The sequence below is a fragment of the Theropithecus gelada genome, chromosome 9 (genome assembly GCF_003255815.1).
Source record: "Theropithecus gelada isolate Dixy chromosome 9, Tgel_1.0, whole genome shotgun sequence".
NCBI lineage: Eukaryota > Metazoa > Chordata > Mammalia > Primates > Cercopithecidae > Theropithecus > Theropithecus gelada.
The window spans coordinates 109,564,606-109,576,159 of NC_037677.1; the positions used below are offsets into that span (position 1 = coordinate 109,564,606).

The 11,554-nt window shown below is 46.0% G+C and overlaps 1 protein-coding gene and 1 long non-coding RNA gene across 22 annotated transcripts in view; one reads left to right on the forward strand and one right to left on the reverse strand.

Annotated features, from left to right (window-relative positions):
* Window positions 1–10,419: 10,419 nt before the first annotated feature.
* Window positions 10,420–11,554, forward strand: part of TCF7L2 (transcription factor 7 like 2) — a 220,023-nt gene continuing 218,888 nt past the window's right edge. For 7 of the 21 annotated variants that reach the window (XM_025396040.1, XM_025396049.1, XM_025396052.1 and 4 more), the window contains exons 1-2: window positions 10,420–11,144; window positions 11,403–11,469. In XM_025396040.1, the coding sequence (XP_025251825.1) occupies window positions 10,956–11,144; window positions 11,403–11,469 (256 nt within the window). In that variant the 5' untranslated portion in view covers window positions 10,420–10,955. The remainder of the gene's footprint in view (window positions 11,145–11,402; window positions 11,470–11,554) is intronic. The other 14 variants (XM_025396048.1, XM_025396050.1, XM_025396047.1 and 11 more) reach the window with 5 other exon arrangements.
* The window catches only part of LOC112631250, a 1,667-nt gene continuing 950 nt past the window's right edge, over window positions 10,838–11,554 (reverse strand). The window contains exon 2 of the long non-coding RNA XR_003121091.1: window positions 10,838–11,206. This is a non-coding gene — a long non-coding RNA (uncharacterized LOC112631250). The remainder of the gene's footprint in view (window positions 11,207–11,554) is intronic.

The window sequence follows — 11,554 nt, forward strand, 5'->3', positions numbered from 1 at the left end:
CTCAGCCTCCCGAGTAGCTGGGACTACAGGCACCCGCCACCTCGCCCGGCTAGTTTTTTGTAATTTTTAGTAGAGATGGGGTTTCACCGTGTTAGCCAGGATGGTCTCGATCTCCTGACCTCGTGATCCGCCCGTCTCGGCCTCCCAAAGTGCTGGGATTACAGGCTTGAGCCACTGCGCCCGGCCCAAAGTATATCACATTTCTAAGGCAGGGCACGGTGCCTCATGCCCGTAATCCCAGCACTTTAGGAGGCTGAAGCGGGCGGATCATTTGAGGCCAGGAATTGGAGACCAGCCTCGCCAACGTGGTAAAACTCTGTCTCTAAAATACAAAAATTAGTCAGGCATGGTGGTACTCACCTGTCCCAGCTACTCGGGAGGCTGAGGCAGGAGAGCTGCTTGAACCCAGCAGGTGGAGGCTGCAGTGAGCCAAGATTGCACCACTGCACTTCAGCCTGGGAGATGGAGCAAGACTCAGTGTCAAAAATAAATAAATAAATCAATAAATCGCGGGGCTCACGCCTGTAATCCTAGCACTTTGGGAGGTCGAGGCGGGTGGATCACTTGAGGTGAGGAGTTCGTGACCAGCCTGGCCAACATGATGAAACCCCATCTCTACTAAAAATACAAAAATTAGGTGGACATGGTGGCACGCACCTGTAGTCCCAACTACTCAGGAGGCTGAGGCAGGAGAATTGCTTGAACCTGGGAGGCAGAGGTTGCAGTGAGCTGAGATTGTGCCACTTCACTCCAGCCTCGGCGACAGAGGGAGACTTTGTCTTGGAAGGAAGGAAGGAAGGAAGGAAGGAAAGGAGAAAGAACGAAGGAAAGAAAGAAAGAGAAAAAGAAAGAAAGAAAGAAAGAAAGAAAGAAAGAAAGAAAGAAAGAAAGAAAGAAAGAAAGAAAGAAAGAAAGAAAGAAAGAAAGAAAGAGAAAAAGAAAGAATCACATTTCTTCCAGAGAGAGGACTCCATGTAGAGCAGTGGTTCTCTAAGTGAGGATGATTTTATACTCTCCCTCCCCACCCACCGTTCCTCCCCGCCCCCCAACCCCCACAGTCTGCTGGGGATGTGTGACAATTTCTGGAGACATCTGTTATGATCACAACCGCTGGGGGAGTGGGGAGGGTCTGGCAACTAGTGGGCAGAAACTAGGAGTGCTGCCCAGTACCCCACACGCACAGGACAGCTCCTGACAACAAAGACGTATTCAGTCCAAAACATTAATAGCGCTAAGCTTCAGAAACCCTGGGGGAGACTAAAGGGTGCTGTTTTGGGGTAGGGGGCGAGGAAGGGGCAAAGTTGGGGAGAGGGCTCTGGAGATCCCAGAAGAAGGCTAAGTAGGGGAGGAATGGATGGACAAATGTTAACTTCACAGCGTAGCCGGGTGTGAGTTTTGCTTTAAAGAAATCTATTTATATTTTGCCAAGATCCCCTTTATACTCCCAGGGTGTCACAGAAAAATCGTGAGGATGAGTCTGTCGTTGGGTTGACCAGAATCCAGGAGCAAAACAAAGATCTGGACTGGGAGACAGGAAACCTGCATTCCAGTCCTGGTCTGGCCACTTACCAACTATGGGACACCGGGCCACACTGGATCTCTTGGAGCCTCAGTTTCTTTTCCTGTAAAATGGGGGTAATTTGTTCTCTCTACCTCACAAGGTGTTTTAAGCAGTAAGTGGGACAATCTATAAGAAAGGGCTTTTGGAAGGACAATCCCTGTTAGGCCGTTCTTGCACTGCAGTAAGGAGATACCTGAGACTGGGCAATTTATAAAGAGAAGGGGCTTAGTTGGCTAACAGTTCTTCAGGGTATACCGGAAGCACAGCGCTGACATTGCTGGGCTTCTGGAGAGGTTGCAGGGAGCTTTTGATGCTCATGGTGGAAGGTAGAGGGGGAGCAGGCATGTCACATGGTGAAAGCAAGAGCAAGTGAAAGAGAGTGAATGGGAGGGGGGTGCCACACATTTTTTAATGACCAGATCTCACTCACTATGATGAAGACAGCACCAAGCCATGAGGATCTGCCCCCATAATCCAAACACCTCCCACCAGCCCCCATCTCCAGCATTGAGGATTACAATTCAACCTGAGACTTGGGAGGGGCAAATATCCAACTCTATCAATCTCCTTATAGGACAGAGGATGCTGCTGTTGTGAATCTGCATGCAGGTCTCCGAGTACATTTGGATAAGTGGGGTTCATCATTTTTTAAAATTACTTTTTACTTTTTTTTTTTTTTTTTGGACAGAGTCTTGCTCAGTCTCCGAGGCTAGAGTGCAGTGGTGCGATCTTGGCTCACCGCCACCTCTGCCTCCTAGGCTTAAGTGATTCTCCTGCCTCAGCCTCCTGAATAGCTGGGATTACAGTCACCTGCCACCATGCCTGGCTGATTTTTATATTTTTAGTAGAGAAAGGGTTTCACCATGTTGGCCAGACTGGTCTCGAACTCCTGATCTCAAATGATCCACCTGCCTTGGCCTCTCAAAGTGCTCGGATTACAGGTGCGAACCACTGCACCTGGCCCATCATTTATTTTTAAATTGAAGGAGTGAAATTAAATATTTTGTCATTGGGTGCAATGGCTCATGCTTGGAATCCCAGCACTTTGGGAGGCTCAGGCAGGTGAATCACGAGGTCAGCAGATCGAGACCATCCTGGCTAATGTGCTGAAACCCTGTCTCTACTAAAAATACAAAAATTATCCAGGCATGGTGGCGTGTGCCTGTAGTCTCGGCTACTCAGGAACTGAGGCAGGAGAATCACTTGAACCCAGGAGGCGAAGGTTGCAGTGAGCCAAGATCGTGCCACTGCACTCCAGCCTGGGCAACAGAGCAAGACTCCGTCTCGAAAATAAATAAATAAATAAATAAATAAATAAATAAATAAATATATATATATATATTTTGTCATCCACATGCTTTGAAATTCAAGCATGAGAGTAAAATTGACAGAGGTTTACAATTATATATCAGGTGCAATGTTAACAATGACTACCTTAAAATGTCCCCAACTTGTGTGAGAGGTATGGATATAAGAGGAAGAAAGTCAAAGCATTTATCTTTCAAAATAGAGCATTACTTCCATCCTGATGGCACAAATAATCCATGCCTAGTTGTAAAAAAATGATAATAATAAAAGACAACATAGGGAAGTATGAAAATGAAAGCAAAGGCTGGGTGCACTGGCTCACATCTGTAATCCCAGTGCTTTGGGAGGCTGAGGTGGGAGGATTGCTTGAGTCTAGGAGTTTGAGACCAGCTTGAACAATATAGCGAGACTTTGTCTCTAAAAATAAAAAATATGGCCAGGCACAGTGGCTCACACCTGTAATCCCAGCACTTTGGGAGGCTGAGGCAGGTGGATCACCTGAGGTCAGAAGTTCGAGGAGGAGGCTGAGGCAGGAGAATCGCTTGAACCCAGGAGGTGGAGGTTGTGGTGAGACTAGATAGCACCACTGTACTCCAGCCTTGTCGACAGAGTGACACTCTGTCTTGAAATAAATAAATAAATAAATAAATAAAATAAACAAATAAAAAATAAAAGTTAGTCGGTGTAGTGGTGCATGTCTGTAGACCTAACTACTTGGTAAGCTAAAATCGGAGGATTGCTTGAGTCCAGGAGTTCCAGGCTGTAGTGAGCTAGAATTGTGCCACTGTGCTGCAGCCTGGGAGACAGAGCAAGGACCTGTCTCAAAATAAATAAATAAATAAACAAACAAACAAACCAAACAAAAGGAAAATGAAAGTAAAAATTATCCCAAATTCTATCATCTAGGGGGAAAAAGTGCTGTTGACATTTTGAAGCAAATGTCTCCAATTTTTTTTTTTTTATGTTTTTTTGAGACAGTCTCGCTCTGTCACCCAGGCTGGAGTACAGTGGCACAATCTCAGCTCACTGCAACCTCTGCCTCCTGGGTTCAAGTGATTCTCTTGCCTCAGCCTCCAGGGGGGCCAGGATTACAGGTGCCCGCCACCATGCCCTGCTAATTTTTGTATTTTTTTAGTAGAGACGGGGTTTCACCATGTTGACCAGGCTGGTCTTGAACTCCTGACCACAAGTGATTCACCCATCTTGGCCTCCCAAAGTCAAATATTTTTAATGAATAATTATATAAAAAAGAACTCTACAGTACATGCTTTTTTGTAACCAGCAATATTATAGCATGAACATCCAGAAGATAACATTAGAAAGATGCTTCTTGTATAAAGGGGTGTGTGAGGTGCCTTCAAAGAAGAAAAGACAGAAAGACATTAACATCAGATCCTTCCCTAAGAAATGTTCTATCTGGCTTCCAGATAGAGTCATCACCTTTGTCGTATGGGTGGGTGGCAGAGCCAGGAGGGTCTCACAGGCATATAGATGCCATCAGTTATGGCCTTTAGCCCCTAAGGTACATTGATTAGAAGGAGAATGGGAAGTGGTGGGGCCCCAGGAGGCCTCTTCGGATTCTTCCTGGCCTAAGACTTGGGTTTCTTTAGAAGCAGAGTCCTTTGCAGGATGAGAACAAGGAACCTGCATCCCTGTGCTGTCAACAGACCATCAAGAACCTTGGCCACCCTTAAAAAGCACGGGGAGGATTTCCAGCAGTGTGAGAAGTCATTAGAAATTCAGTGTATAGGGACACAGGCAAAGAGAAACACCACGTCTCCATAGGTGGGGGTGCTGGGAGGGGCTCCCGTGTTTCTCATGGAGTTTGGGGGTTATTATAACCTCTCACTCTCAGCATCCTGGAACTTTTAATAACGATTAATGCTCTCCTTCCTGCTCTACATATTTACAGAATGCCCTCGGGCTACCCAGAACCGTGTTTGCTAAAGATGGCAGTCCACCGGAAGCCTCTCTTGTTGGTGCTAAACCTTGTGCTGCATGTTGTTGTCTATACTGAGATCCAAACTCACTCCGGATCCCGGAACTCGTTCATTGAAACTTCTTCCCTTTCCTCATCGAAATGAGTGTTTTGTTAGGAAACGTAATCCATCCATACCAATTTGGAATTTGGAATTTGCAGAAACATTTGGAATTCTGCAAAGGAGGAGACAGAGTTGTTGATTCTAATCCAGTCTCAAGTTGATTCGGTCAACATGGATTTAGTCTTTTCTCAAGACAGATTGGGGCTGATGCTGCTGTGGATTCCTAGTGAGGACCAAACCTGAAATCTTCACACTGTGGACCTGGGAGTCTCCTTGGATCTTTTACCTCCTCCCATCCCATATTGCTTCTGGCCAGATGCAGGTGTGTGAGCCCACACCTAGATGAATTTCAAGGGGGAACAATGGCATCATCCCCTCCTGAAATTTCACCTGCTCTGTCGCTTGAACACACGTAAGACACCTTGTGAGACCGCTCAATGCCAGGGGACATAGTATCTGCCTCATTTTAAGGTGTCCATGTTTTAGTGGAAGGTGCTTTGGTATCTGTGACATTTTTGAATACAGCAATGGATTTGAGTGGGCAAAGCTGCTCTGTAAGACAGGGTGGGGTCATTGAAGCCATTTTAAAAAGAGAAAACAAAAGAAAACCTCAGGCATTTTAATATGCTAAATACGCATCCAATTATTAATTCTAAAGACCTCTACAAATCAACCTACATGAAACTTTTTTCACCTTTTTCCTGCCTCTTTTCCCCTTCTCAGAAACATTTAGACCTACCCTATGGCAATGACTACTGGGAAGTCTCTGCCCTGTATATCAGGGTAGCACAAATAATTCAGCATAAAGCAGCCCAGTTGCTGTAGCTTGGCATTAGGATAAGTATATCTTAAGAAAGTTCTTATGCAGACTTGGCTTCAGGCAATAAAACGTCATAGACGTATAACTGTAGCGAGCGAAATTTCTAGGGAGCAAATTAGGCTGAAAACATCTTCTAGAGACAGCTAGAAAGGAATTGTACACCACCCCAAAATAAGGCAGGTTATGCAGTAAATGTTTCATTTATTGGCCTTCTTCCATTACTATTAGGGTTAAAAGACATCTTGTCAATAAGAAAAGTATATTTATGGAGGACTGATGTCTTTCAGAAAGCTGTTCCTGTCACAAATGCCTATAGCAGTGGTAATCGGCTTATGAAGGCAGGTGATGAAACCCTGTACAGATGCATACATCTCCCCATTAACCCTTGGATCATCAGGTATTATTGTCACTTTATTACCCGGACCTGTTATTAGCTGAAGCAAGGTGATCAAGCCCGGCACTTCAGTAAAATGTCAGAACAGAGGAGTGTTCCTCAGGGTTTCAAGGGGGAGAGAGTGTATGTCTCTCCAAGTCCCTTCACAGAGTCGCTGGGGGGATAGAGGATGCCTGTGAAGTGGGAGCTTTTGCCTAACCCTTCCTCTTGCTAAATTTGAAAACTCTTGGGTGTCCAATTTTGAACGTTCCTATGTTGGCTAAGGGAGTAGCTTTCCTCAAGGTCCAAATAAGGAACCATCACCCACGCAGAACAAAAAGCAAACAGAAAATCTCACAGTGGAATCAGGACTTTGGCTTCTAAACATTTCCCCATTTTATAGCTTCCTTATGTTTTCAGATTCTTTTTTTGGCTTCCCTTAGCACACTCCCGGCATAGATAAGTCCAACACAGTGGGGTAACAGATCATCCATCTTGGAGCCCAGATCTTTAAAGAAAAATCACACAGGAACACAAATACACACACCCACACATGTACATATCACTGTCAAGGGTAACTTAGTAGAATCTTGCTGAGAGATTGGGGGAGCTGAATATGGTTGTCAACATGTATTCCCCACTTCGGGTAAATCTGACAGACTAGCCTTGTTTTTCTGAAATTCCAGAGCCAAGCTTTCAATATGGTTTGTCTTCGCTGGTGTGCGTGAATCTCTGAGCCATAACTGGGGCGTGTGGTGAAACGATGGAATCATGGACTCTTTGAATATTAACAGGCAATTTAAAAAAGCCCATTCCAACCACCTCATCCACCAGGTGAGACAAGACGAAGGTGACACAGCCTGTGGCCAGCCTATTTCTGCAGTCCCGTCAGGCACAGGCACAGGCACAGGCACAGGCACTGTATTTCAGTGGGCACTGAACACTTCACCATATCTCCCCTGTGGGGAACCAACCCTTAAAAGGTGATTTGTGTAAACCAAAACCTCCTTTTCATGCTCATTGATAGGGATGAACAAGGAAGCACCTCTGGAAGAGGTAACCCTACTCACTTAAGCTTTAAGGTATCGACATGTATCCATAGAGATTTAATCAAGGGAGGGCTGAAGGAGAGGAGAAAACAGAAGAGAAGCAGCAGAAGGGCAGTGGATGAAGAGGGCGAGGTCAAAGTCAGGGAGGCCTAGGAACAGCTACTTACAGTTCGGAACCTGGACTGGTGCCAGGAATGGACTCCAAGGGGCGAGGGCCCAGTTTCTCCCTGCCCTCCCCCCAAAATATGCAGAGACCAAACTGGACTCCAAGGGAAGAGGGCACAGCCTCTCCCCCATTCCACCCATTTCCCAACATGCAGAGCCCATGGTGGCAAAATCCCCTGGCTCAGGCTAAAGTCAGAACTGGTCTGGTTTCCTGTGTTTTTCGAATCTCTGCCATTTGGGCAGAACTCTTGGTCCTATAAACCAGGAGTCATCAGTATCCACAGAGAAGTTGCCTCAGCACTTGGACCCAAGTCAACTGTGTTTAAAATTTCACACCAAATCTATAAATTACACATCCACATTGTGGGCCAGCCTACCTTTTTTTCAAATAGTATTCAAGGTATTTTTCAATACCTTGCTGCTTGGGTACTGCAGTGCCAATTCTGCCATTCCCTCCCCCTCCTCAATTCAGGCATCACCTGAGGGACTTGCAAAGCATCAGGGATCTCGCCCCTCTGAAATCTTGCTGGTCTACTCAAGCCTTTGTATGGCACCAAGTAACGAAATTAAATGTGGGACATGCACTATCACAGAATAACTTTTTAATTGCTTAATTAAATCAGAGATTTAAGGGAGGAAAGACTCAAAAGAGTTCCCTTTGAATGAGAAAAATAAGGATATGCCAAAATGGATAAAGTTACTAATCATCGGAACAAAGCCCTTAGTATTTACATATGATAAAAATGCAGGCCAGTATAGTAAAATCAGTAAGTACATTCTTTAAAATTTCAGTTCAGTATATTCCAGAGATTATATTATACAGGTAGTACTATAAAGGACATAGAAGACCTCATTACCCAACTTAATTCAGACGAGGGTTTCATTAAAATAGCAAAACGAAACAAAAAACTACCACACAGGACAAAGAAATTGCCATAAAATTGAGTTCCTATAAATGTGTTCCAGTTTAAGTCAGTCAGTCCCTAAAATGAGCCTTAGGAAAGTCTACGCTGCATAAAGACAGACTTGGGCACATCAAGTATACAGGTGACAATTAGCAAGTGTGTAAAGCTATGGTCATTTCACTAAATGTGTCAATCTAAAGGTAACCAAGTAAAAGACCTAAAAAAGGAAACTGTTAAATCCATATGTACATGGATTTCTGACAGTGAAGCATTTCATTCTTCATGTTTTCACTTGGTGTCTTGAAATAATCCCCTTTCTGTCTCCACTCTCCCTCTTAGACACTGCGCCCGCCTTATTTATTTATGAAGTCTGAAGGTTAGTCCTACCTGCTGAGACTAATTAGCCCTGTGCTTTGTATCCTATGCAATCCTGTCTGATTAAATGTACACATTTGTTTTACTTCTTTTCAGGCTCCTTCTCACTCTACTTCTGATATTCTGATTAATATTAAAGTTGGGAGTTACAGTGATTCTTCTCTGCCTCCCCCCCACCCCATTTTCATTTTGCCTGCATATTCTTTAGTGTGCAAATGTGGTTGTGAATTTTTTCCAGTGCAGGGGAATTCATTGGCCTTGTCAATCTCGGTATCATTATTTTTAGTAGTCTTCTTTCTGAGACTTTAGCCTATAAAACAGTTTTGCTGACACCCCAAACTCTCTAAATATTACATGGCAAATTTGCTTTCTTTTGGAAATCTTGGTGCTGATGGGCCAGCTGAAGTGCAGGTGAGCTTTTTCAGGGAAGGGTGGGATAACAGTACATCCTGGACTTAGCCTAATACTGCTCCTAAGAGGCAATTTGCTAAATCCTACTGATTTATTTTTTCCTTTTTTATCTTTTTCATGTTGCAGTGTCCAGTCTACTTCTTACTGGATATTTGCAAAAATGAATCTTCTTGCTCTATCACCCAGGCACATTGTGTTTTGGGAGGTGGGCCTTTCCTCTTTAACATAATTCCATTCCCCATTTTGTAGCAAATCAGTCTGCTCCTCCTCTAATACCTAAAAGTCAACAAATACCTGCCTCAAGCCCCAGGTTTCCCATCTTCTCCCAGAGGTCTTCTAGCATTGGTTTGGTTAGCAATTTCCTGCCAGAGCCACCTACATCTTGATTATTTTGGTCGGTCTTTCGGGGATTTCATTTCAGACCCCCTTCGAGAAACACTGTAGCCCAACTCATCCCAGGGGTTGGTGAACTTTCGGTTTTATTTTCCCTGACGGTGTTAACGCCCAAACTTTTCACCTCCGAAGTCAGAAAGGACTTTGACTCTAGCTCATTTCCTACTACCTCCAACGTCAGTTAAAAAAAAAAAAAGCAAAACACCACTCTACATTTAAAAGAATCATATATTTTTCCTTAAGGGTACTTTTAATGTTTCTGACATTTAGTATTTGTTTTTTGCATAAAAAGTCATTTCGGCATATTCATCCTAGTGGGACTTAACATTTCATGAAATGATTCACTACTAATAAACAAAAAAGGGAGGAGGGAGGCCTCATGGGTTAATAGTTTCTTTCATTGTAGATGACCAGGAACTTTGACCAGCCCCTTCACTTCCCCAAGCTCTCTGAAAGTGGAGGGTTGATCTTTCCTTTTGACTACTTCTGTTCATCCCGCCCAAGTGTGGCTGATTTCACTGCTGAATTAACCACCAAGCACCCCCCCACCCCCGCCCCCAGCCACCACTTTCTCACAATACTACCCTTCCTTTTCCTCCTCCCTTAAGATTTATTTCTAATATTTCTAAAGTGCACTTTTTTGGGCCTCTCCCCATCCCCGCCCCCCAAGTGGGCTTTCCTTCCGCCTTCCTCGGCTCGGATTCCTGACTTGGTCGCCACCCCCTTCTCCTCCTCTCCCACCCCGCATTGTCTTTCTGAAACCGCCCCCACCCGGAGCGAGTCCCTGCACCCTCGCCCAGAATCCCGGGCTCGCACACACTCCGCGCAGGCCGCTCCCCCTGCACACTCCTCCCTCCGTCTCCCCCCGGCTTCCCCGCCCCTCTCCTCCTCCTCCTCTCCCTCCTCCCTCTCCCGGCGCCCGAAAGGATCATTGTTAGCCGCCCCCGCCCCGCCCACCCCGGCTGTTTATTTATGCACACGTCACCGGGCCGGCCCCGCCCTCCGGCATCTCATTAAGGCAGTGTGTTCCTCTCGCCCTGTCAATAATCTCCGCTCCCAGACTACTCCGTTCCTCCGGATTTCGATCCCCCTTTTTCTATCTGTCAATCAGCGCCGCCTTTGAACTGAAAAGCTCTCAGTCTAACTTCAACTCACTCAAATCCGAGCGGCACGAGCACCTCCTGTATCTTCGGCTTCCCCCCCCTTTGCTCTTTATATCTGACTTCTTGTTGTTGTTGGTGTTTTTTTTTTTTACCCCCCTTTTTTATTTATTATTTTTTGCACATTGATCGGATCCTTGGGAACGAGAGAAAAAAGAAACCCAAACTCACGCGTGCAGAAGATCTCCCCCCCCTTCCCCTCCCCTCCTCCCTCTTTTCCCCTCCCCAGGAGAAAAAGACCCCCAAGCAGAAAAAAAGTTCACCTTGGACTCGTCTTTTTCTTGCAATATTTTTTTTGGGGGGCAAAACTTTTTGGGGGTGATTTTTTTTTTTTTTTGGCTTTTCTTCCTCCTTCATTTTTCTTCCAAAATTGCTGCTGGTGGGTGAAAAAAAATGCCGCAGCTGAACGGCGGTGGAGGGGATGACCTAGGCGCCAACGACGAACTGATTTCCTTCAAAGACGAGGGCGAACAGGAGGAGAAGAGCTCCGAAAACTCCTCGGCAGAGAGGGATTTAGCTGATGTCAAATCGTCTCTAGTCAATGAATCAGAAACGAATCAAAACAGCTCCTCCGATTCCGAGGTAAGAAAAGCCCCTCGGGCTGGTGGGGTTTTTTATCTGTTTCCTGGGCTTGGCAAATGTTGCTGAAAGGGGAGAAATCGGGGCTGGGGGCGGCGGCGGGGCCCGGCGGGCGGCGTGTGCGTGCGATGCCACCATTGCAAAAACTTGTAACCCTGTTTTTTCTACCCCCCCCGACCTCGCCGATTCTTTTTCTCCCCCTTCTCCCCCTTCTGCGTGGCGTTTGCCCCTCGCCCTCCCCACCTCCACCCCTCCGGGAAGGCGGAAAGACGGCCTCCGCCTCGCTCCGAAAGTTTCCGAGATAAATCCCGGGAAAGTTTGGAAGAAGGTGAGTACGCCCCGCGCGCCCCGCAGCCGCCCGGAGCCGCCCCCCGGGCCGGCCGCCCCGCGCGCCCCGGCCCCGCGCCCGGCTC